Source organism: Neolamprologus brichardi, chromosome 14 (genome assembly GCF_056152115.1).
Source record: "Neolamprologus brichardi isolate AB-2024 chromosome 14, ASM5615211v1, whole genome shotgun sequence".
Classification (NCBI taxonomy): Eukaryota; Metazoa; Chordata; class Actinopteri; order Cichliformes; family Cichlidae; genus Neolamprologus; species Neolamprologus brichardi.
In genome coordinates, this window is record NC_142117.1 from 2,483,874 (window position 1) to 2,510,492 (window position 26,619).

General features: G+C 40.8%; 2 protein-coding genes across 2 annotated transcripts; one reads left to right on the forward strand and one right to left on the reverse strand.

The window, feature by feature from the left end:
* Window positions 1–437: 437 nt before the first annotated feature.
* LOC102783843 (proenkephalin-A-like) lies at window positions 438–5,724 on the reverse strand. The gene is made up of 3 exons (XM_006806176.2): window positions 5,421–5,724; window positions 4,951–5,097; window positions 438–1,306 (listed from the first exon to the last, which is right to left on the reverse strand). Exons 2-3 carry the CDS (start codon window positions 5,092–5,094, stop codon window positions 710–712), a joined length of 741 nt encoding a protein of 246 aa, XP_006806239.1. The 5' UTR covers window positions 5,095–5,097; window positions 5,421–5,724; the 3' UTR covers window positions 438–709.
* A 7,868-nt stretch (window positions 5,725–13,592) lies between these two features.
* Window positions 13,593–16,062, forward strand: LOC148098741 (E3 SUMO-protein ligase ZBED1-like). The gene is made up of 8 exons (XM_087850617.1): window positions 13,593–13,848; window positions 13,927–14,131; window positions 14,232–14,779; window positions 14,921–15,065; window positions 15,176–15,407; window positions 15,505–15,642; window positions 15,764–15,839; window positions 15,926–16,062. The coding sequence occupies exons 1-8, from the start codon at window positions 13,593–13,595 to the stop codon at window positions 16,060–16,062; spliced, it is 1,737 nt and encodes a 578-aa protein (XP_087706743.1).
* The last annotated feature ends 10,557 nt before the right edge of the window (window positions 16,063–26,619 follow it).

Sequence of the window (26,619 nt, forward strand, 5' to 3'; positions counted from 1 at the left end):
CTGACACTTGCTCTGTGGTTTGTGACTGGATTAAAGTTTAACAACTATCGCGTATACCTTTTTTAAAACAGTGTAGACATTGGATTTATTTGTTCAGTGTGTTGAAGTCCAGTGTATACTGAAAGGTAAACCCACAGGCAATATAAGCTATTCTTGCTTTTAAATTTTGATTTATATTAAAAAAACGATTAAAACACATGTGTACAACTCTTTATATACCCTTAGTCATTTTTTATATAAATTGTAGCGTTTATATTTTATTTTTATTACAGTATCACTATTATAGAAACTACAATAGCAGCCAGTCATAAGTGGTTTGTCTTTATTGATGTGCAGCAAATATTTGCATATTTAAATGAGAGCGCTTGATTTCTTTTCTGAGCCTGCAAACACATAAACTCAAACATGTTTGTGAAATTATAATGTGAACACACATGTTGATCAACATATTCTTTTAATAAATAATATTGTCATGAAAAACAGAAACACCGAATAACAGCTTGTGTACATTTGAACAGTGCATGTTCATATTTTTTCTCGATATCATTACATGACCAGTCAAACCAAAGATCAGCACATTATGCAAAAGACGATGAGATTTAATTTAGTATAGGTGGGCAGGCAACTTACACGAACACCAAAAAAGTTCTGATAACAGTAATTACTTGATAAGGTTGGACGGGTGAGGGACTGGGGCGTCATAACTCTCCTAGTCCATGAAGCCACCGTATCTCTTCTGTAGCTCGCCACCGTTCTCCGAAGCTCGCTTCATCACCCCTTCATTCTTGCTGTCCACCAGCCACTCGGGCCGACCCACACGCCTCATGAAGCCTCCGTAGCGTTTCTTGAGGCCTCGGCCCAACACTGCCTCTAGCAGGTCACCCTGCGCAACCTCCCCTTCAGCCCGACGCATGAAACCTCCGTACCTCTTTACTACCTCACCTCCCTGATCAACCCCCTTATTGCTACGCCCAATTTCTGTATTAAGGAACTTTAGGATGTCCAGGTGGAGGTTTTCTTCATCGTTCTGGTTTCTGGTTTCCTCTAGTGAGCCGTCTGTAGAGGATGAGCGGCGAGACATGAAGCCACCATAGCGTTTCATGAATCCACCATACTTCTTGGACATTTGTTGTTCTGGTGATCTTGCAAACTCATCATCAGTGTTCAGGGTACCTTCTGCTTCCTGCGCCCCCTGATCATTGGGGTAAGCATCCATTGGGATGCGGCCTTCCTCTTCCAGCAGTAAGTCCTGGCACAGGCGCAGCTTCTGGCTGTCCAACCCACCATCACACTGAGGAGAGCATGTCTGGAAAAAAAAATCAAAATTGCTATCAAGTCTTTCATAAATGCAACAGCTTCCAAGTACAACTCGCTGTTTTATCCAGTTCAATATTCATTTGAATCAGTTTTCAGCTTGAGCTGGACATATTTAGACGTCCATGCTGAACCATCTTTCTTCAAAAACATCAATAAACTATCAATAATGATGAACAACTGTTCACATTAGGGATGCACCGATACTGATACTGGTATCGGGTATTGGGGCCGATACTGTAAAATGTGTGTGTACTCATACTCGTAAAAGTTAACCGATATCATGAACCGATACTAACTTATTTCATTAATCAGAGGGTGGCTTGTCATTTCTGTTGTAGTTTTTTAGATTGGCCACTAGGGGGACATCCCGCGCTAAACAGGCACAGGGTTAGGCGAGTGAGACTGGCGGCTCCAGATAAAAAAGAGAAACTGGAGGCTGCTGTAGCTAGGCTAAACAAAATGTCAGCAGTGTGGAACAGCCAACTTTAACTCAGGTTTTGGAAAAGCGATGAAAAATGTCAAGAGAAAATCCACGGGCAGTTAAAATAACAGAGGCTCTGACTCATTTTATCGCTCTGGATGACCAGCCAATGCCGGCCGTGGAAAATCAGGGAGATAATGGTGCCAAAACTTTCTGAAGAGGTAAAGACAAGCAGTGTGTGCGCGATGTCAGTCCTCAGTTTGACGGCACAGTGGACTGATGATCCACGGGCAGATGGGGAGTTTGTTCGTCAATGCCGAATACTTAAGTTATTTTGTTTGTTTGTTTACAATATGGACACTCTGCAACAATTTAAAAGTTTATTTTATTCTCAAACCTAATTTGTATTTATTTTATTCCAAACAGAAGTGTTTATTTATTATTCTGAAAGCTGGAGACAGTGCCAATAGTTCAGTGATATTTTGTTAAATTACAATGGGGAGACTCAATAATTTAACAGAAGTGCTTATTTTTCACTTGAAAGTTTTTTGTGGTCATTTTTATTAAGATTTTATTTTTTATCGGCAGAGAATATAATAAAACCTGTCTTCCAATTCATTGCATTTGTGTGTGTGTGTGGTAGAAGTATCGGTTTTTGTACTCTGTATCGGCAAGTACTCAGATCCAAGTATCGGTATTGTATCGGTTTGAAAAAATTGGTATCGTTGCATCCCTAGTTCACATGTTTCTGTCTATAGTTATATTCAGCCTCTATACTACTTATAAAGCTACTACCTCTTTCACAGCTCTTTTTCTGTCCTTTTTAATAACATAAGTGACAATGATACATTTTCATTTTGTACCACGACAACTTCTAGACATCAGAAAAGTATTTATGGAAAGTGTATTTTAAAAAGGTGAGGTATAATAAGACCCATTATTGACTTTTAGAATCTGTTTTTTCTTGTTATTTTTTATTTATTTGTCCTGTTTTTAGCCACAAGATTACTAATAAGTTCTCGTCTTGGTCAAGAGGGCAACATAAGCACTTAAAATTTCTAAAAAGAAAAGAAACAAAAGTAAATTTTAAGAGAACAACAGGATGCAATATCCACACCAAATTCCACCTGAAGTTCAAGATTTAGTAACAGCAACATCTGCTCAGGGCAGCACATAAAGCTCTGAGGACATGCTGGACACATGTTGAATAATCTGAGTGCTAGAGGCAATCTGACGCCTGAGCAAAGTTGCTGGTAAGAAGACAGGTTACCGAACAATTTCTTGGCAATATATAGCAACAGTTTATTTTCTGAATGAAAGCTAGAGCCTGAGCTTGTTGCACATGTTATATATTATATGTGATAAGACTGTGATCAACAAATGTAAGTTTCTCTATTTCTAACTCAGTTTGTGCTTGTTTGGAAGAATTGAAATAGAAAAGAATTTCATATTGTTTTACTTTTTTGTCACTGATAATAATTGTCAATGATAATAATATAAGAATGAATGATTTTCAGTCTTCCCTTAATGGTTTATTCTGCTGTTACTGTTGTTTTATTTTCCCTCTTCATTAAACCACGACACTGTTACCTAATGAAATGTTACTGAACCTGAAGAGAGGCTGACACAAACAGACACACAAAGACACAAACAGACACACAAAGGCATAAACTCAACAGTGCAGAGAAACAATCAACAAGAACACATCACAACGGGTCCACGGTCTTAGCGATTGCTTTAACTACTAACAATACATTCTCCACATGACGTCTCATCTGTTCCTCACCTGTCATGAGTGTAGCAGATACATCTAATATAAACCTGCTTAAATTATCAATTCATTTAACTCCAAGCGAAGGAACATAGTCGTAATAATGCAACTGCTGGGCCCTTAGCTGCACACTGTGAGGATAATCTGCACGTAACCTCTTGGTATGATTGGATTTCACTTCTTAGATTCATCACAAATATGTTGACTGGAAAAAAATGTTCGATAGCATGTGGGGAGAATTTGTGCCTCGGTTAGTTTTCAGTGCTGTTTGCTTTAGAAGACTGAATATATTAGAATATATTAGCACCTAGTACATATTTATCCATTTTCCTCTAAAGACAATAATGTACATTATATGTATATATATGCACACACACACACATACATTTGTTATAATATAAAAACAGTGTAAGTGCCTCTTCAGAATGTAAGGTTCTGTAATTCATTCTCAATAGATACCCATAACATTCAGAGAATGAAGTAAGTAAGAAGTAATGGAAATATACTAAATGCATAATAAATAATAATAATAATTTATATAATTGATAATTAATTAAATATTTGAAATTCTTTCACATGTAAAATATGATATGGAGTAGTTTTATTAGAATATGAAACAATGCAAAATATATGTTCCAAACATAGAGTTTTTATTTCTCTGGTCAATATTTTAACTTGTCTCAACATGAACATAAGGCTGTAACTGCATATGCTGCATACTCAAAGTGAAACATCAGCGTCTGAATTATTTCAGTTTTGAGAAAAACCTAAAACAATAATCTTTTATTGGAAGTCTGTCATTACTATTAACATTACTACAAATATAAAACACGAAGCGTGCGAGGTCTTAAAAGGAAAGAAAAGGCAGGGAAACGATAAAGTGCATTTGCAGTTTGAAGAACTCGAATGCCAGATCAATATTATAGCCATCAACAGATCTTGCAAGTGGCATTTGAAAGGGAAAAGGGAGGCGTGAAAAGAGGAAAAGACTAAATCAAATCAAGGAGCGAGAATAACATAATATACAGAAAAAATGGCACGGACTGAAATCCCAGAGAGATTACAGTTACGACTGTTGTCTAATTTGGTATAACTGAGTCTACAAATGTGAAAAGGAAGCTAAGGAGATTAGAAGGGAAATAAAAAAGGAAAACAGAGGCGGAAATTTAGTTAGTAAAGAAAAAAAACAGTGTAAAGCATAGAAAACTGAACAGAAAAGAAAAAAGTACAAAAGAATAGCAAAGAAAGAAGTTGTGTCGTAATATGTTCGCTGAACACTGTAAATGTCACTTTGCATGTTTTGTATGAACTATGACAAAATGAATTGCTTTCACCGTGCACAGACGCACAGTGCCACTATCAACTTACTGATTACAATTCATGAATTATTCATTCGTCTCTTTTTAAGAAATATAAACAAAACACTATATAGTGACATTACCATTGATGAGAAACCTGACTGTTGTCCCAGCAGATGGTATACGCAAAGTGCACACTCCTTCCCGCAGTCTGTTCCAACCACAAGTGACACACAAACGCCCAGAACCATCATCCACATGCAACTGCTGCATGCGAGGGAAGCCATGGTCTAAGTACGGAAATGAGGGGAGAGAGGAGAAAATTTATTATACAATTAATAATTTTCAGACAAATGTTCAATTGAGTACCAAGCACACTACTGATACTACTGTTTGTAACGAACTAGTAGCAATTTATAATGGCTCCTTTTATGAGCAGTGAAAATTAAAAAATATTTTTTTTAAAAATTCGTAACGCAAACTGTGAGAGTTCCCCAAAGGGAGCGCGCCTGCAGGTGATGCGCCTTATTCTCTATGGTTTATGTAGATGTAGATATAGTGGGTAGTATAAGCACCGGTGCATCACTTTAAAAAAAAGTATTCGCTATCTTACCTCTGCTTTACTTTAACAGAAAATAAAGCCGCTCGGAGATTTCCTCGTCCTGCCCTCGGGAGTAGCGGCGGGCTGTGAAACTGGACTGGCTCAAGTCTGTGCACTCAATATATCTGCGCGCAGCTCCGTGAGCGGCAGGCTGTGGGAAGAGTGGCCACGGTTCAGCCAATCAACAAAAGACATACATACACACTGCTTGGTCGCTCCTCTAATCGGCGCTGTATCGTCCGTCTGCTGACAGTGACAGAAGTGCAGCGTGTCGCCTTTTAGCGAGAAAAACAAAGACCATTACTATCTCAATGTAAAGAGCGGGGTGCAGTGCTGTGTCCGAGTGCACTGCGGGGTGTTAAAGTAGTTGGTGGCAACGACGTCACTGTAATAAGACAGAAAACGTAAGAGGCGTTTGGCACGACCCCACCCTCCATAACCATCAGCACTCAGATTTGGAGGTGCAGTGCTGGCGCAAAGAAATGCGCAGAATAGTCTCAGTTTGTTGCTCTAACTATTTGTTTTTTCTACAGGTACATGACATTCAAATGGAATAATTCAGTTATTTAGTCCAATATAAAGTATGGGAGGGTTCATTTAAATAACATTGTGAACATCAAACAACACACATAACGATTTTTCACCACTTTACTGCATAATTCTGGATAATTCATGAAAGTTTTGTAATATTCATATACTAAAGCAGACAGTGAACAAAGTGACATACTCTGTTACACAATCCCCGTTTGCCACTTAATCTCCTTCACACAGATAGCTGTTATCATCGCTTCATGCAGGACGTTTTTAATTAAAAAGGCGTTCTGCTAACATTACCAAAGCACTTCACTGTTCCAGCACTTATTTGTTCAGAACAACAGGCTCAATAAAGATATAAAGAAATAAAGATATCCCGGCATCAACTGCGTGTTGTGTCTGTGTGTGTGCACATGTGTGAATGCACACGACATTTGCATATTGCTTCCTTATGGGAAACTGCAGTGCAAATGATAAACATTCATCCAATTTTATTAACACACAGTTTCCAAGTACAGGCTGGCGAGGAACTTGTGGAGTGGTCTCGAAGAAATCACCTCTTTCTGAATATCAGCAAGACAAAAGACATGGTTGACTTCAGGAGGAAAACAAATGTGACGAGGCCCATCAACGTCATGGGTGAGGAGGTGGAAACTGGACAGCTGCTGGTTCTTGGGCATTCACCTGAATGACAGACTGGACCAGCGGTGCTCTATAAAAGAAGGGAATGAGCAGACTCTACTTTCTAAGGGTGCTCGTATCCTTTAACGTGTACAGTTATCTGTGTGCAGAACTTCTACCAGTCTGTGGTAGTGAGTGCCATCTATTCCACAGTTTCTTCTCAGTTAGCCAACTGAGATGTAGGTGGGTGGATGGTGAATATACATTTTTTCTGTAAGTTATTCTGCAATGTTTTGTAATTCAATTCAGTGCAGTTCTACTTTAATCAGTTGAATTCACTAAACAACAACACTGTCATGGTCTGGGTGAGTCACAGTAATTTTCCGCAGTGGGGTGGAGCCTTCGCTGCTCCTCCCAGAATCACCACCTGAGACTGATTGAGACAGCTGTATTTAAGACCAGCGTTCACAAAAGTGGATGCACAAACACAGAGAGTTAAGTATTTTTGATTAATTTAACCTCCATAGTTCATGTTCATAGTGTTTACATAGCTGTTGTCAGTGTTGGGGAGTAACGGAATACATGTACCGCCGTTACGTTTTTAAAATACAAAATATGAGTAACTGTATTCCGTTACAGTTACCGTTTAAAAAGGTGGTATTTAGAATACAGTTACTTTGTTGAAATAAATGGATTACACGGCGGTACTTCCCTGTTTCATATTGTGGCGGGTCAGGACTGTTTGGGTTTTGTTTGACAGCTACGTTCTGTTGTTCCAGGCGGCAGCGTTACGGTTGCCATGGTTACAGGGTGACGCTCTCTCTCTGCGTGTTTCCTGGGTGAGAGAGCGCCTGTTGTTGTTGTGCTAAGCTAACAGGCAGAATGCTACAGGTATAGCTCTAAAGAATGTAGCATCATGGGCAGTGTAGTCCGTGCTGCAGGGAGAATGGACTGCCATACCCGTTATGTGTCTGTGAGCGAGGGAGGGAGAAAAAGGAAAAGTACGAGCTGTCATCGAGCAGAAACGGGAGCTGGAAGCATGTAAATATAATAATAACCACTGCAGCCAAGAAGAGTGCCTGACGAGCCCAGTTGTAAGTAAGCTATTAAGACTCGACTGTACACCGTGTTCGTGTTTTCCTCCAAAAACAATAAGTTCTGTTGGAGCAGCCTTTCAACGCCTCTCTCTGTCTCTGCTAGCAAAGTTGACCCAGACAACAAAGTAAAGCTAGTTTTCGGCTACGAGCCGACACAGAACCCACCGTATTAGTCAGAGGTCCCTTTACTACGGTTCGGAGCCGCGGACCTTCAGTAACAGTAATAAATCACAGCAATAGTACATTCATGTAGTTGTAAACAGCATGATAATATATTAAGTAATCCAAAAGTATTCAGAATACGTTACTCTCATTGAGTAACGTAACGGAATACGTTACAGAATACATTTTGGGGCATGTAATCTGTAATCTGTAATGGAATACATTTTAAAAGTAACCTTCCCAACACTGGCTGTTGTTCATAGTTTCCCACAGTCCTCACCTTAGAATTAAACTCATCTGGTTCTACCCTTCAACTTAGCCTTGTTCCTAGCTTCAGCACATGTAAATATTGTTGCCTTCACACTGTTATAAATCAAGTTTAACTGTGGAACTGAAGCTCTAGACTGCCAAACAAAGGCTCACAAATCTGGCCACAGAGCTACATCAACGAAGCCAAAAGAATGACCCTGTTCTCCAAAGACCCGTCCAAATTGTAAGCGCACTTCCAAGGGAAGAATAGTAAAATGTCAGACCCACCCAAAGCAGAAACTCTGGGACAAAGAAGCATTGTGCAACACGTTGGTGGACCTCGGAGAAGAGCACAGACATCTGCCAGAACCAGAATTAGTCCACATCACCAAGTCAGACATCCAGCAAAGCTGCTGGTAAATGAAGCAATACATCAGGACTCTAAGACCAGGCAGTACAAAGCTACAAGAGGCAGCTCACACAGATGATAATGAGGAACGAATGTAGAGACTGCCATTGATGACCAAGACAGCAAAAAGGTTTTATTTTAAAAAGTGAGTCCTTAGAAGTCATAAGAATAACGTCACTTGTATTGCCATTGAGTTTGAGCTGATTGTTCTTTGTTTCGTTGAACAATATAGTTGTGTGTCGTCTGCATAAAAACACGAAAACAATGGAAGATGTTTCCTAGAGGAAAGAGATAAACTATACATAACAGAAGTCACCCAACTGATACCTGACATTATGTGACCGAGGCTGATGTTGAAGTTATTGGAATCTAGATTTTAAGAATGACGGTGACAGAGGCTGTTTTGAGAGATATAAGAAAGGACCAGTGAAAAGAGGTGGCCATGGTAGTCATGATCAGTGCCAGCGTAGGAAGACAGTCTTTGATCAAGGAAGTTGGAAGGATGAACATCAGGATGAATATCAGCTCTTTTTCAAATCCAAAATCAATTTTAAGTCCTGCTCCTCACATACAAGGTCTTAAATAATCAGGCCCCATCTTATCTTAATGACCTTGTAGTACCATATCACCCTATTAGAGCACTTCGCTCTCGCTCTGCAGGCCTAGTTGTTGTTCCTAGAGTATTTAAAAGTAGAATGGGAGGCAGAGCCTTCAGTTTTCAGGCCCCTCTTCTGTGGAACCAGCTTCCAGTTTGGATTCAGGAGACAGACACTATCTCTACTTTTAAGATTAGGCTTCAAACTTTCCTTTTTGCTAAAGCATATAGTTAGGGCTGGACCAGGTGACCCTGAATCCTCCCTTAGTTATGCTGCAATAGATGTAGGCTGCCGGGGGATTCCCATGATGCATTGAGTTTTTCCTTTCCAGTCACCTTTCTCACTCACTATGTATTAACAGACCTCTCTGCATTGAATCATATCTGTTATTAACCTCTGTCTCTCTTCCACAGCATGTCTTTATCCTGTCTTCCTTCTCTCACCCCAACCAATCACAGCAGATGGCCCCGCCCCTCCCTGAGCCTGGTTCTGCCGGAGGTTTCTTCCTGTTAAAAGGGAGTTTTTCCTTCCCACTGTCGCCAAAGTGCTGCTCATAGGGGGTCATATGATTGTTGGGTTTTTCTCTGTATCTATGAAGCGCCTTGAGGCGACTTTTGTTGTGATTTGGCGCTATATAAATAAAATTGTGTGGAGTCTGCATGTTCTCCCCATGTTTGCGTGGGTTCTCTCTGGGGACTCGGGCTTCCTCCCACCGTCCAAAGACATGCAACCTGCAATTAGTGGAGTTAGGTTAATGTCTGATTCTAGAGTGTCCATAGAGGTGAATCTGAGTGAAGTGTTGTCCATCTTTCTGTGGTAGTCCTGTAACAGACTGGCAACCTGTCCAGGGTGTACCCTGCCTCTCACCCAATGGTAGCTGGGATAGGCTCCGCCCCCCTGTAACCCTGATAAGACTAAGTAGAAGAAAATGGTTTGATACGATCTATCAGTAATTCTTTTAAGGTATAATACTTTAACATTCATTGTCTTTTACTATTAGGTTAGACTGTTGCTGTTCCCTGTGGTCCAAGAGAAATCAGTCTCCATCATATCTCAGTCTCATATTATCCCAAACAGGCTTTTATTCATAGAGGCTTTCTGTGGTGATAATAAAAGTCCAAACTTATTATATTCTGACCTGTGTTAAGAAAGTGATGATTAACTATCAGTAACATTATGAGACTTGTTTTTCTGTGTTTACCACTGACAGCATACTTAATATAATTTCTCATATTCAGAATCATGTGTAACAATGGAGACACATTTCTTATCTGTTCAGTCCTGCAACAGTCTCACACACAGGTCGGTCAACGACATTTTCATTATTCAAACCACTGTGACAGAGGTGTGGCTCCATTGCAGAGGGGGGTGCGCTAAGGGGGCAGTGCCAGGGTGGCTGCGAGGACAGCTGCTCCCACTCGGTCAGGTATGCTCTCCCTACTTTAGTGATGCCGGGACCTGCAGAGAGGAGGAGTGCAGGAGGTGTCAGCTGGAAAGCTGCTGAACCAAAAGTTATTGATCACACGTTTAAACAAACGCTATAAATTTTAAAAAGAAACTTTGCTGCTCCTGTATTTCATCTGGGGACCATACTGGTTCACAACTACATCGCATTCATCTTGTTAATTAGACTTAAGAATTAAAGATCATATACTATTAGCACAAGCACATGCAGATATTTAGCCATCTGTATCACTTTTAAGGTAAAAAGCTGGATGACCTTTCACCTGAAAGGCAAACTGGGGGGGACTCTCATTCGATTACACTCAACAATCGAGCTGCTGGAGGACTTCCCATGATGCACTTAGCATTTCTCTTCCATTCCCCTAGTCTCCAACAGTTGTTTTGTAATTCTCTCTCCTTCTTTTTTCTCTTTGCTTTCAGAGCCCAGAAGCTACATGCTGCATGTGTCGATATCATGCTTGTAGTTCAAAAGATGTGTCAGGGATAAGCCATTGGGATTTTAGCAGGAACATCTCATAGTGGAGACATTTTGCCCCAGAAGTGCCAAACGCAACAAACGTTGGCGCTGAGCTTCACAGTTTTCATCAACAAAGACTGACTCCCTGCTGCTTCCTTATAAAATAATCCAAAGAGGTCACCAGGAGCAGGTGTGTGATTCACACCATGTGTGTGGAGACCAGAAGGCAGGAAACAGCCCACCTCCAGTGCACCAAAACCAGTCCATGCCCAAACACACACAAACTGTGAAAGGTTTCATGGAGACGACCGACGGACCATCGCTGCTTGAGTGCATAGCAACCACACAATATTCTCTCTGTATTAAATTATAACTCTGATAGTGCCTAAACTTTTAAAGGGCAGTAAGCAGAAAGCATTCGTGCACTAGCCTGATAGTTCTCATTGTGCACACGCATGTCTTGCATTCGAATTATGTTTCTCCAACACAAAATAAACACACTGTTGACTGTAAGTCATTACCACACACACAACACCTGGATTATTATATATAATTATCTTTGACTCAAAAACATTAGCATCAATTAGGGAATCATGTTAGCTATCAGTACCTCAGGGAAAATGATCCTTTACTCAGAGAGTAATTTTCCCCGAGCCTTTATTACCCAGCATGATTATGTTGTTTCTGATAATGATGGCTAATCAAGTATCAACACTACTAGCAGGTACCAGCCTCTGTGCTGATAGCTGCTCCTTCAGCTCCGTCACTTCTGAGACTAACAGAAGCAAAATGTGAAACTGCTGTTTTACAATTCTGGAGAAAGAAGAGAAGCAGAAAGCAAGCTAGTTGTAATCATTAGAGGGATGAGCTTCATAGAGTGGATGGCTGAATGATAAAAAATAGGTTAGTGGCTCTGCCATAGGGTAGAGGAAATAAGGAATTAGTTTGAGCTTTTCCTTGGTGTGGGGATGTGTGAAATGAAGTAAAGAAAACAAGAGGAGAAGGTCAGAGAAGGTTGTAGAGGAAGGTGCAAAGTCAGGCTGGTTAGATAACAGGAAACAGTGACGAAGAAGAAAATAACTGAGTCAGTTGGAAGCCTTGGTTTGCAGCTGAGTTCCAGTATGCTTCATTCTAGAGGCAGAATCGGTCGTGACTTTCACTGGTAATATATGCACAAACATGCAGAAAGACACACACACACACACAGTGTTACTGGATTCATGTGTTGTAGAATGTGGTGGAATGAGAGAATCTCCCACTAAACATTGGGTATTCTTGCTTTAACCTTGCTTTGATCTGTGCAAAGATATTTTTACAGAGCTATACAGACTCTATATAGTCTAATCTGCACTTCCTGTTCTTGAGTGTACAGGAAGTGCAGTTTGGACCTTGTTGTAAACTCTATTTCCACTGATCTCTTGCATCTCTTGATTGCAGACTTTGATGATGACCCTCTTAGTTTTAGTAGGAGGATATTCATCAATGCTGTGAGGACAATACGAGAACCAAATGATAAGCGTTGGATGCTCCATCTTGGTTAAGATAGTGGTGCAAAAGCTCAAAAGCAGATGAGAGGCGAGGCAAAGAATATTTGTTTTTAACAGTAATCTCATTTAAAACATGGAAGTCAATGCAGGGCCATAAGGTTTTGTCCTTCTTATTAGCAAATTACCCGAATCTAAAGGGGCAGAAAATGAACACATTGAGGCCAAAGAGTCAGTGATGTACTTTTCCATCACTTCCTGTTCTGATTTTGATAGCCTCTACAACCTGCTGCTGGGAAGTGTTGCTCCAAGGAGAAAGATTCCCAACAGGTCAATAGCACACTTGTACAGCCAGTGAGAAGGAAGCAATATAGCCACATCCTTGCAGAAGACTTCAGGTTGTGTTAGGCTGAGGGCACTGTAGGAAGACCAGGTAGTTTTTCAAGGCAATGATACGGGAACTGGAGGGGAAGCAGATCTGAGACCATCCTGAGGACAAGGAAGCCTCCAAGTTATGGTGGTGAGCTTCTTGTTGAGGAAGGAAGTGCTGAGCAGAATTTAAGTCAGTTTTCTGACCTGACATTCTGTCGTAACCAGTGTGCAGGCTGGACTCAAGCACAGGACTCAGGAGATCTGATCAGTTAATTTATAATGATGGTAAAATGATAACTACTTACGAAGTGTTCGAGCTGTCTGATAGTGAAAATCCAATGCCTCTGATCACACATGACACTGGAACAAACTCTTCTCCATAGATCTCTCACACAATTTCTCTGTCCCAGAGATACACAGCAGGGCTTCTGTGCAATAGAGAAGACAGGTGAGCAATCCTCAGAGAAACAATAGGGAAGCAGACTTACAGATGAGAAGAGCTTGGACGAATTCTTACAGCAATTCGTCCAACGCTCAGGCAAAGTCTGAAGGTTTGCTCTCGGTACAAGCAGACCATGACTAGGGATGGGTATCGAAAACCGGTTCTTGTTGAGAACCGGTTCCCACTGTTTCAATTCCTTGGAATCGTTTCCCATTTTTAAAAACGATTCCCTTATCGATTCCAGTCGCCCCGAATGACGTCATCGCGTTGAGTAGCGTCTTTTACCCAGTAGGAAACATGGCGCCAGAGCGGCACAAACGCTCAAAAGTTTGGTTACACTTTATGAGAAAGGATGACAACAGGGCAACGTGCAATACTTGCAAAGTAGGGATTTCATCAAAGGGAGGAAACACGACGAATATGCAAAAGCATTTGCTCAAAAAACACGTGATAGCTTTCAACGAATGTCGTGTTTTTGATCCGCTCCGGACTAGCGAAGCTCAACCCAGCAGCCGCGGTAGCGTTTCCACGTCCTCTCCCGTTAATACTGCAGGTAACTAATCAACTTGCATTGCATATTATGTTAGCGCGATTTACCTTATTACAAAACCTGCTATTACTGTGCATTTAGATAACCATGACGAGAGAGACGGACAGAGTCTGTCTGGCTCAGATGCTGGCAGTTCTCGCTGCAGTCTACGGGTGGCTTCTCCTTTCACAGAGGCAGGGAAAAGTAAAATGACACAGGCCAGGATAGACGAATGTCACCGAGCAGTGACTAAGTTTGTTGTAAAAGGCTTGCACCCTTTTGCCACAGTAGATGCCCCCGAGTTTCGGTAAGTGAATGTTTAATTGTAGGCTAAGTCAGGGAATGTCAAAGTTGCATGTTCTCCTCTTACCAGATGTTTCATCCATTTCCATTTCTATATCTTTTAGAGAAATGATAAAGACTCTGAACCCTAAGTACAAAGCCCCAAACAGAGACAGTTTAACCAACCACTTGATCCCTGCTTGGTATGCAGTCGAAAAGGCAAATCTGATTTCTCAGCTGAAACATGTGTTGAAGGCAGCCATCACTGCAGATGGATGGACAAGTTTTAGTCAAGATCATTACCTCACAGTAACGCTGTATTATGTCAGGAATGACCAGACTCATGAAAAAGTCCTCAAAACCAAACCAGTGTACCAGGCACAGACAGGGACAGCTGTAGCAGAGGAGATTGATGAGATCTTGGAGGAGTATGGTATCAAAGACAAGGTTGTGGCAGCCACTGTTGATAATGCAGCTAACATGGATGTAGCTGTCAAAAAGCTACAAATTCTCAAGTTTCCATGCTTTGCACACACCCTGAACCTTGGAGCTCAGAAGCTCTACAACTGTCCTGCCATTTCCAACTGGGCGGCAAGAATTCGCTCTGTGATTGTATGGATGAAGAGGTCCCACATGGCAAAAGTGGTCCTGAAGGAGAAGCAAGAGTTGCTCAGTAAGCATAGTAAATATGTTTTTTAAGGTTGTGTATATTATAATCATTAGATCATGATCAAATTAAATTTATAAACTAAGATATGTGGGACCATATGGGACCTTATATTAGCATTTAAGTTGTGAACACGTTACCCCTCAGAGCTGCCCAAGCATATGCTGCTCCTAGATGTAAAGACCAGATGGAACTCTTTGTATTTGATGATGGAGAGATTCTGCGAGCAGTTTCCTGCCATCCAGGCTGCAGCCATCGATCCACAGATAAGAACGTCCATAGAAAAGGAAAGGTGAGTGGTATTGAAAAATAATGATAATATGGCTTAATTTGGACTCAGGTTTTATTTTTGTTTGTTTTATGCAACATATCTGTTGTATTTTTGCTTTGTTGATATTGCAGACTGGCTAAAATGGGCAATGATGACTTAAGAAAAGCAGAGGAGTTTGTGGTACTCATGCGGAAGCACTACACCTCCACACTAGCAGTGTCCAGTGACAAAAGTCCGACCTGTGGTGAGATTTTGCCCATCCTGCAAAAGCTACAGCAACACTACACCATACAAGAACATGACTCTGCCTTCACAAGGAGCATAAAGGACAACATTTGGAAAGATCTTTCCAAACGATACCAGGTACAATTGATGATTTATTTATCATAAATAAAATAACAGTTATAAATACTGAAGGATTGTCATGATGTCACATTTTCCTCCCTCTTAAAAATTTAAGGACGCTGATATCAAGAGCTTCCTGGAGGAGGCCACCATCTTGGACCCCCGATTTAAATCCAAAGTGGATAAGGATGAAGTCTGGCACAGGATCAGGGAAGCAGCAATTGCAGCAAAGACAGAGGCAGGAGCAGATGAGGTATTCCAATATGATGGTGTCTTTCACTGTAGCACATTTCCATTGTGAGAGTGAGACCTTTCATCTATGGATCTGTGGTACTTAGTTTGATTTGTTTGTTATTTGCCACTTTCTACTCAAGCACTTGGAGCAAGGAGACACACAGGGAGAGTGTGTCGAAGATGAGGATGAAGAAGACTATGTAAGTTTAGTTTATTGTGATGATAATTTAAATGTCATGGATTGTTCATTTTTTGCTTAATTTTTTATCATGTCCATTTAATTTCAGGCGCCACCAGTAAAGCAAAAAAAAAAAAAAAACGGCCTTGGAGGAACTCTTTGAAGAAGAGGACAACGAGCTGCAGTCATTCCAACAACGGCAGCCCGTTCTTTCCCTGGCCCAGAGATTGGATCAGGAGATCCAGCTGTATAGAAGCCTAACCCCCATCCCCTGCAAGGATAACGCCGCCCTATGGTGGTGGAGCAAGAGAGAGACTCTGCCCCTGCTGTCAGCACTGGCTGAAAGGTTTCTGTGTGTGCAGGCATCCTCCACCCCATCTGAGAGGGTGTTCTCCACAGCTGGAGAGACCATAAGTCCAGAAAGATCACGTATCCTTCCTGAAAAAGCAGATATGCTTATATTTCTGCAAAAGAATTTTTAATTCTCCATAGTTGATGGATGCAGAATTGCACAGTGCACAGTTCCACTTGAGTTGACTGTATTTTTTGCTGGCTGATATAGTTACATATAAACTTTTAAAAAGGAGAGTGTGAATGTTACTGGACTTTCTTGTGTAATTGCCACTGAATAACTTATGTTATACTTTGTTATTGCTATAACAGAATATTTATTTTATTATTATTTTACATTTACAACTTTTTTTTCCCCCTGGGTTCTCGTGGCACCCCATCGAGGAGCAGTAGGCTGTGGATCGCTTAAGATCTCACTATTGAGTTTGTACTCCTACATTTCTGCCTTGTTCAAAGATAAGATATAAAACAAAGTTCAAAGCTAATCAACCTGTGTGTTCTCCTCTTTTTAAAAATAAGAATCGATAAGAGAATCGATAAAGAATCGAATCGTTAAACAGAATCGAAAATAGAATCGGAATCGTGAAAATCTTATCAATACCCATCCCTAACCATGACGCTATCACCATAATAGACCACTTCTCATCACATACAAGGAAATCAAGCCCCATCCCTGTCTGAAAAACTCACACAGAGATGAACGCCAGGACATCTGCACAGTAGAGAGGACAGGTAAGTAATCGTTGAAGCAAAAACAGGCAAACAGACTCACTGATCAGAGATGGTTTCACTACCACAATTAATTCAATGCCCAGGAAAAGACTGAAGGTTTGCTTGCAGTACTGGCCAGCACATCAGCAGATGACAGGTGAGCCTGATTGCTTCAGGTCTGCAGGAGAAGAGGGCTGAGATCCAGTAAGGATCTTGTCCCTGCAAGGTAAGGTGTGCTTGGCAGCAGACACAAAACCTTTTTATTACCCCAGGTCCAGCACCCTGAGATTCTACACTAAGTGAAAGGAAGGAGGCCGAGGAGTGGTGAGTGTCAGAACCACTACCCAGGATCCCTGAGTACATCAGGAAGATGGCCATGATGGACAATGTGCTAAGTGAATACCTCAGGCAGCAGAAACATGTTTGTATAACCATTTACATATAACTGAAACCAGCTGGTTACAAGGACGTCGAACCTAAAATGCTGCAGTGAGCAGCTGCTGTGATCCTTCATGGAAGAGATTAAAGTGAGCGCTCCGTGGTCAGTTTCCAGATCAAACTCCCATCTAAGCAAATAATACTGACATTTCTCCAGTTCTCATTTAATGGCAAAGCTTTCCGTCTCTACAATGGAATACCTCATTTCACATGGCAGTAGATTCCAGATCAGATATAGGACTGGATGTGCTTTTCCAGGGTCTCCTTGGGCCGTGGTTGACTGCAGAGGCATATACTTGCACCAGAAATCATCTGCTGAAGTCAGGGCTCCTAAGGACTAGAGAGGTACAGTTAGGCTTTCAGGGTATTGAAGGGTTTGATATTCCCTTGTCCATCTTAGAAGAGCTGCAATCATAGGGCACAAATGTTCTGTACCAGCTGACCAGTTCTAGAAAGGACCGTGCCTTCTTTTTGGAGGAAGGCTGAAGGCATTTCTACCTGTGACACTCTCTGCCTCACACTGTATAGCTGAGGTTGCGTGTCTCCTGCCATTCCCACTCACATCTAGAGGGACTGAGTCTAACCTCTGACCTTTGGATCCTGTCGAGGGCCATTGACAAGTGTTGCAGATGCTCTTCCAATGTTTTCTTGAAGATCAGAATTTCATCAAGAAAGGTTGCACTGCAGTGGTCACACATTTGGTCCATCAGCATCTGTAAGGTGCTCCATGCAGTCCAAACGGCATCACAGTGAACTAAAACAGTACAACTGGTGTTTGGAAAGCTGTGTACGGTTAAGAAGACTCTTCCAGTGACACTTGCCAGTGTCCCTTACATAAATCCAGTACCTGGTGGCTCAGATCTTCTCCAACAGTCTCTCAGTTCTCAGTTTCCTGAAATCAATGCTTTTTCCCAGTGATCCATCCTTCTGGAAGATGATGGCCACTGGACTGCACCACTTCAAGCAGAAGGACCTAATAACTCCAAGCGCCAACATTTTCTCCACCTCTTGTTGCAGTTTTCCCAAGAGTTGTTGTGGAACCCAGTAAGAACGCTGGCAGATGGGTTGTCCATCCTTCAGGTGTTTGACAAAGGTGTTTCTCACAGGGTTAACAGAAAACAGACGTGGAAACTCCTGGAAGATCTGGAGTAGCTGGGCCATCTACTGTGGAGCAAGATGCATCAGCACCAGAGACATCTGAAGGGTTACCTGCTCTGGCCTCACCTCTCACTTCAGGTTTACTTCAATTCAATTCAATTCAATTCAATTTTATTTATACAATGACAAAATCACAACAACAGTCACCTCAAGGCGCTTTATATTGTAAGGTCGACCCTACAATAATACATACAGAGAAAAACCCAACAGTCATTTGACCCCCTATGAGCAGCACTTTGGCGACAGTGGGAAGGAAAAACTCCCTTTTAACAGGAAGAAACCTCCAGCACAACCAGGCTCAGGGAGGGGCGGGGCCATCTGCTGCGACCGGTTGAGGTGAGAGAAGGAAGACAGGATAAAGACATGCTGTGGAAGAGAGACAGACATTAATAACAGATATGATTCAATGCAGAGAGGTCTGTTACCAGTAGCGCTTTTCCTGAAGTCTGAATTGGACATAATTTCCACTCTTTCAGAAGATTCAAATGGTAAGTCTGTTTCAGTTTCCTCTTTTCGGTTTTTATATGTCATTTGCCCTACCCTGCGAAGATCATATGGTCCTTGGTATTTTGCCGGGAGTTTACTGTTAGCAGAAGAGAGGAGTAAAATAACCTTTTGACCAGGCTGGAATTCACGGTGTCCTTCACGGGTCATACCAGGTCTTCTGGCTTTTCTGAGCCTCACACAGGTTGACCTCAGCCTCTTCGCAGTTTCTTGCTAGCTAGGGTTAGAGGCCCTCTACATCCCAGCCACCGAGTAACTTGAAAGGCGAGAACTTCTATTAAAAATGATTTCAGCATGAGTGGAGCACTTAAACACAGGATATTAGAGGCCAATTAAAATCCAAAATCCAGATCTTTATTGTCAGGCCACAAATCATACAATGGTCGTAAAAGTGAAACATGAGAAACAAATAAAAACTACATCTTAAGGGAAAACAAAATCAAACTACAAAGACAAAAAGAGGTTACCTGTAAAGAGTAACAAGGCAACCTGGCAGCTGGAAGAAGGTCAAAGGGTTGAATATATACTGAAGCGAGGATTGTCTGATTAGATGTTGTGGCAGAAAACCTTCGGAAACAGAACAAAGTGTGAAAGTAGAGCTGACAGGAATAAAATAAGGTAAGTAGTTCCCAGATTAAACATTAAACATCAAAACTTCAGAATCGAAAGTTTAATGAGCATTTTATTTTTCATGTCTTTTACATTATAGCCAATACAAATGATAATGTCATTTGCAAAAGAAAGAATTGATCAGACAGTGTTTCAAACAATAAAGAAAACATGCATTTATTCTAATATTACATTATATTTAGTGCTTTATCTTTTTGTTTTTAAGGCTTAATGCAATTATGTAAACACTCCAAGTAAACACGAGTATGTTATACTGTGCTGGGAGTGAAATAAAAAAACATGTAAATAAATTAGCGAGGCATGGTGCATGGGTGACATAGAAACAAACATGTTATTAATAATGACCAGTTGCAGTCTTTGCAAAATCACTGTGGCTCAGGGAAAACTAATAAATAATGGCTTTCAATCTTCTGGCCTCCATTGGATTAGTTCAATATGGTGTATCTTAGAGTAAAGTAGCTTAACTAAGGAGAAACTAACCTTTTTTTCTCTTGTTTGAAATAAACTATTCTTAAAAAAAAAGAAAAAAGAAAAGAAAGGCAAGAACCCAGTTGAAACCTTGGGAACTTATCTCTAGCCAAATTCAAATCAATTCAGTTGAATTTTCTTATATAATGCCAGATCACAACAATGGTCACCTGCAAGATGATAGCCTCCCCAATCTCTTCCTTGGTGTGCTGCTTCGGCTGCATCTAGCTTGTAAAGGGTCTTGAGATGAAAGTAAGTCTCAGTGGGGTCATCACCAGGCACTGGACTGAAACTTCATATCAGGAAAAATGTCAAATTTGGTTTGCAGTGCAACTTTTGGAGTTTCGTAGCAATGGGCTCTTCCCCATCCATCCCAGTCATCTCCAGGCTTTGGTAACGTATTCACAATGCAACTTCCCCCATCTGGTAGGGTGGTGTTTTTGGCCCATTTTGGGCCTCCACTTTAACACCAGCTGATCGGGCCACTTCCTCACCTCTTGAGACTAATAAGAGGGGATATCCACTGAGTGATCCTGGTATACTCATTGGCATGCTGGTGTTGGCAGTATAAGTTTGGGGCTGCTAGCTGTTGCTTTCCTTTGGCCTGCTGTTTTACCTGCCATGTTCCCCTCAGGTGGTGTTTGGGCAGGGCTTCCATTAACCTGGGACCTTGAGTGCAGCTGATCAGTTCATGGGAAAGAGATCCTCAGTCCTCTGAGTTCTGCCAAAAGAACCTTCTCCCTCTTTTTCTGTCCTACCTGGAAGTCCCTCTTTATTGCAGGCAGGTCACCATCTGTGCCATGTGTTGTGGGTTCCAAGGTGCTGCTGGGCAAGTCCTGTCCTCCCCCCTGCTGATGAAAATGTCGTAGGGACGGTCTCCCATGCAGGATCTTCTCTAGCCAACACTTTCTCCTCTTGAAGCTCTTGCTGCTGGGACTGCAGCCCTGTGTGCAGGATTGTAGCCAATTCTGGCCCAACTCGGATATTTGACACCCCTGCTGTATATCCTTTATCTATTTTAAAGTAAGTTAATTTTACTGCTCTGATATCTTTTCCATCTCAAGACAGTCATATTAGTGAAACAGCCTTATGAGAAAAGATTTGCTAGAATATCTTCCAAACATCCTGTTTGTGTCTGCAGGTGTGTCAAGATAATTGTAAAAATGTTATCAATATACTGAAGACTGAAGTCAACCAAGCCACTCTTTTAGGTAAGGTAATCGGGTTTGTCCAGCTGGACCTGGCTGTGTACTAGACTGGCAGATTGAAAATAAGGCAATGTAGGGAGACTTCCTACCACGTAAATCTGTTCTACTCACGTCTAAAATTCCACCAGAGAAAACAAACAGAAGCCAACAAATACAAGGAAACAAAAGAGAATAAGTGTTCATTCAACTTCATGTCAGAAAAAATCAAGAAAGTGTCAAAACATCGAACTAAACTGCCTGAAATAATAATGGGGGAAGTGCGCGAATCAAAAAAATCTTGGAAAAAGAAAATCAGTTTCTTTGAAAGCCATGCTAATAAACTTGAACAGTATACAAAAATAGATGAGCTACAGCTGGAGCAGGTAGCTGACGTGCTGAAGATGACACACCGAGTGAAACGCTCTCCCTGGAGCAACAGCTACTCTATTTCTTTGAGTCTAGAGATATTGCCATTGACAGCAATGTCATTTCAGACTGCCATGCACATTTGAGGAAAGACACCAAAGCAACACCAGTTTTTATCATTCATTTTGTGAACAGAAAAGCCACGACTGACTTGCTCGGGCAAACCAAGCAACTGAATATTTGTCAACAAATACTTCAAGAGGAATTCAAATTTCAAGAAACAAATACAAGCAAGTTCAATGAGAAACTGTACAGATTAAATTAAAGGGGATACTAGAAACGGCCAAAGTCATCATGGCAAAATAATTAGTTGATTAAGTGATAAGATGGATGGAGGTAACCAGACACTATAAATCTGTATAACTTACATGTTTTACTCTATAACCGTGATTAAACCAGAAGCTGTATAACTTTGACTTTTTATTTTCACATGTCCATCATAATAAAGTATACTGAGATGAAAAATATTGACTGCATTCAAAACCTTCACATCAGGAACTGTTTAAAAGTATTTGAATGCTCTGTGTCAGCATGCTGAATGTAATATTGATCCTGAAAATACCTTATCACAATATAAATCATTTGTTTGGATAGTTAACATAGGAACAACTAAACAAATAACTCCAGACATCCTCGACAATCCAGTTTGATAGCAGAAGTTTAACTCAAATCCAAGACTGTTTGTTATGATACAACATAAATGTTTTTAGTGTTGACATTTCTGAGACCTGGTTATATGATAAACAAAACAGCGTGGTTAATGAAAGGTTGTGGCCTTTACACGATAAACAAATGGTAAATGTATTTGTATAGCGCTTTTACTAGCCCCCCCTAGGGACCCCAAAGCGCTTTACACACCCAGTCATCCACCCATTCACACACATTCACACACTGGTGGAGGCAGCTACAGTTGTAGCCACAGCTGCCCTGGGGCGCACTGACAAACAAGACTAAGAGATGGGTCACAATATCGGTGTGGTTTTGTGTATACTGTCGTGTTATCAGTGTCACATTGTGGACTATATGTACTTTGAAATATGAAATGTAATGGGATGTGTTATGGCTGAAATAATAACAAAAAGTCAAACAATATAATTTGTAGCGCATCACATACTAAAATTGACCCATTTAGAGATCTAGGGTGCTATCACACAGTTCATCAAGACAACATGACTTATTGATTGTACCCACATCAGTTTCTGCATGTCCTCGTTCACTACCTCCCCTGAGGTCGTCCTCTTTAACTCTTACTTGGCAACTTTATATTCAACATGATTTGCCCAGTATATCCACTAAGGCTCCTCTGCATATGTCCAAGCCATCATAACTTTCCCTCTCTGAGTTTCTCTAAAAACTGCTCAACCTGAGCTGTCCTTCCAGTAACTTTTAATCTTAAAAAAATAATGTAAATGTAAAAATGTAAATGTAAAAATGTAAATGTAAAAATGTAAAAAAAATGGCGCTGATCTATCTTGGTTAGTAAGAATGGAAGAAGAGGGATGCCTATATATCATATCAACCCATGATATAAACTGTTCGCCTGAACTAAACTTCTCCAGTACCTGAAGCGTATAGGTCCACTCGACCTGGTCAAACGCCTTTTCAGCATCTAAGCTCAGTACTGCGACCTTGGAAGCTCCCCAGTGCCTATGATACAAAATATTCATCAATCTTCGAACATTAAAGAAGGAAAACCTCTGGGGGACAAACCCAGTTTGATCTGGATGGATAATTGATCCAACATGTCCATTTAATCTGTTTGCCAAAATTTTAGTGAAAATTTTCACATCCAAATTCAACAAAGCAATAGGTCGAAACATTCTGTTTCATCCTTTCCTTCTTTCAATAACAAAGAAATATTAGCTTCATATAGCGTACGGGGAAATGCTTGAGTATGGAAAGAATGCTTAAACACTCTCAATAAAATCAGGGCCACCTTTTCAGAGTATGTTTTTATACAATTCAATGCCAAACCCATCTGGGCCTGGGGACTTTCCATTGGGGAGTGACTTAATAGCTTTCAAAACTACTTCAATAGTAATATCTGAGTTTAAAGCCTCTCGTGCAGCGTCATTCATTTACGGGAGATCCAGCTTCCCTAACCAATCAGAAATATTGCCCCAAGATTTCGACATATAGAGCTCGTCATAATATTCTCTAAATCGCTCATTAATAGCTTTAGGGCTGATTAAAATTTCGCCTGATCTTGATTAAATTTTGTGTATAGCCCTACTGGCCTGTAGGCCTCTCAGCTCCAGAGAAAGAAGCTTATGGGGCTCATCTCCAAACTCAAAATCCTAAATAGCTGATCTGTTACTTGACTAGATAAAATTGTGTTATACTCTAACTTCCTTTTAATGATGTCTTGAAACAAAGAGAGACAAGAAGAGGCCTTGTGGTCCTGTTCTAACTGTGTTAGTTCAGTTTCTGTTTCGAACAGGCGTTTCCGGCGTTCTTTTTTTAACGAAGATTCAAAAGAAATAATTTCTCTTGGCATTATCACTTTAAATGTTTCCCATAAAATCGAATCAGAAACGTCTTGTTTATCATTAGTTTCCAAGAATTCTGATATTTTAGTTGTCAGAAATTGGCAAAAGGATGTCTCAGACAGGAGTGACGGGTGAAAACGCCAGTTACCCTGTTGTTTCGTACCACAGAATAGTGATGTGCGGATCGATCCTGAAATATCGATTCCTCTGATACCAATCATTTATGTTCTAGAATCGATTCTCACATTAAAATATCGATATTTTAGTAATTTAGAGTAAATTTCTAGTTTATCATTAACAGGAACACAGTGGAAAGAAACTATAACATTCGGATTGTCTACATTCAAAGGAACTACTTCCTCTTCCGCCTTTCATAGTCATGTGCGAAATACGGCTGTATAAATGTCTCGCAGCCCCTTGGCGTGCACACTCACAAATCTAAAATATAACCGTGCGCTGGCGTAAACTCTTCTGTTTAATCATTTTCTGTTTGACGTTTATTCAGCTGTGTGAAAACCCCGGAGGAACCCTCCCGAGGGATTAATAAAGTTAAATTTAATTTAATCTAATATAATAACTAGTATGTTGAGGCGAACTGAAGAGGAGGAGAGGGACAGGTGCTGCTAGGGCGAGACAGACGTCTCTCATGGAGTCCTTTAGTGCTGCAGGCAACGTGTTCAAATAGCACAGAACTCCAGTTTTTTTTATTTTATTTCTATATCATGAATCCTGCATTATTAAGTGATAAGAACAAGTAATGTGATGTCCTGTAATCATTGTGATGCTATAATTTGAGATAAAATAAATAAAAGAAGTTTTTGTACAAAGTATCGGTATCGGATCAGTATCGTCGACACCACCCTGAATATTACTTTGTATCGGATCGGAAAGAAAATCTGTGGTATCGCACATCTACCACAGAAGTCCAGGACTAAAGAGGTTTGAGAGTGATCCGAGATCAAGATGTTATGATAAGTTGAGCATACAACTTTAGACATCAATTTAGAATCAAGCAAAAAATAATCTATTCTGGTGTACAATTTGTGCACTTGTGAAAAATAAGAGTAATCTCTACCAGTAGGGTTACACAGTCTCCAAACATCAACTAGGTTAGTAGAACTCAACATATTATTCAGAACAGTCAAAGCGTTAATCAACTGGGAGGTTTGAGTAGATCTATCCAAGTGTTTATCAAGTACACAATTAAAATCTCCTAAAATTACATGAGTATCAGCGAGACTAGGTAATAAATTAAATATTTGTCAAAAGAAATCTGGGCTATCAAAATTAGGACCATATAAATTCAATAAAGTAACATGGGTTGCATGAATATGGCCCGTCACCAGAACAAATCGACCATCCGGATCACTAACCGATCAATATAGCCACTCCACGGGCTTTACTGGAGAATGTCGACTGAAAAATCTGATTAGTCCAGGAGCACCTGAGCAACCTCTCTTTAGTCGGTTTCATATGGGTTTCCTGAAGATACACAACATCAGCAGCTAGTGATTTTACATGAGAAAAAAACCTTGGCTCGTTTGTGCACATGCCCAAGTCCTCGCACATTCCAGCTCACAAATCTAATGCCACCACTTAGCGATGATGAATTAGCATTCACTCCAGAAATAATAAATAGCAGTGTACACATGAATTGCCCTTGTATAACATTAATAAGTACAACATACCGACAACACAAAAAACATAACCCTCTTCCCCCCCATCGCACTTTCCCAGACAAAGAAAAAAACCCGCATACTCAGAGAGGGTCCGCATGACCATCACGAAATAAATGGTCCAAGGTGACGAGCTTTCCAACCTCCCCTCACAAAAGAAAAAAATATATATTTACCCTCAATGCCAACATAGTTGAGAGAAAAATGAAATAGTCACATACATCCTGATGCAATGAGTTTCAAATGAGATGTCAAAGATTGTAAATTAGTCACTGGCTTCCTGTATAGTTCCCAAAAAATCCTCAGCCTCACGTGGCGTGGAGAACACTTTGACCATGGAGCCATGCGTTACTTGTAAACGTGCTGGATAGTAGAAACTACACCGAGCTCCAGCATCCATTAGGCGTTTACGCACGTCCTGGAAGACCTGCCGCTGTTTCACCACCTCCGTCGGGAAGTCAGGGAAGATGTGAATCGCCTTGCCATTGTAGTTCAAGGGAAACTGGTCCCGAGCAAGCTGTAGTATCTTCCCTCTCACTTGAACACGATGAATCCGCGCTATAGTTACCTAAGGATGATCTCTTTCCCCGGGGTATGACCGCCCAACCGGTGTGCTCGGTCAATGTCCAAAGGCTTGTCAAAACTGTCCGCGCCCAAAAGTTTTGGGAGAAACTTAGACAAAAATTCCACCATACATCCATTTTAAATTTTTTCGGGCAGACCAACAATTTTAATATTCTGCCGTCTGGACCAACCCTCCAGATCTAATCCTTTTAGACG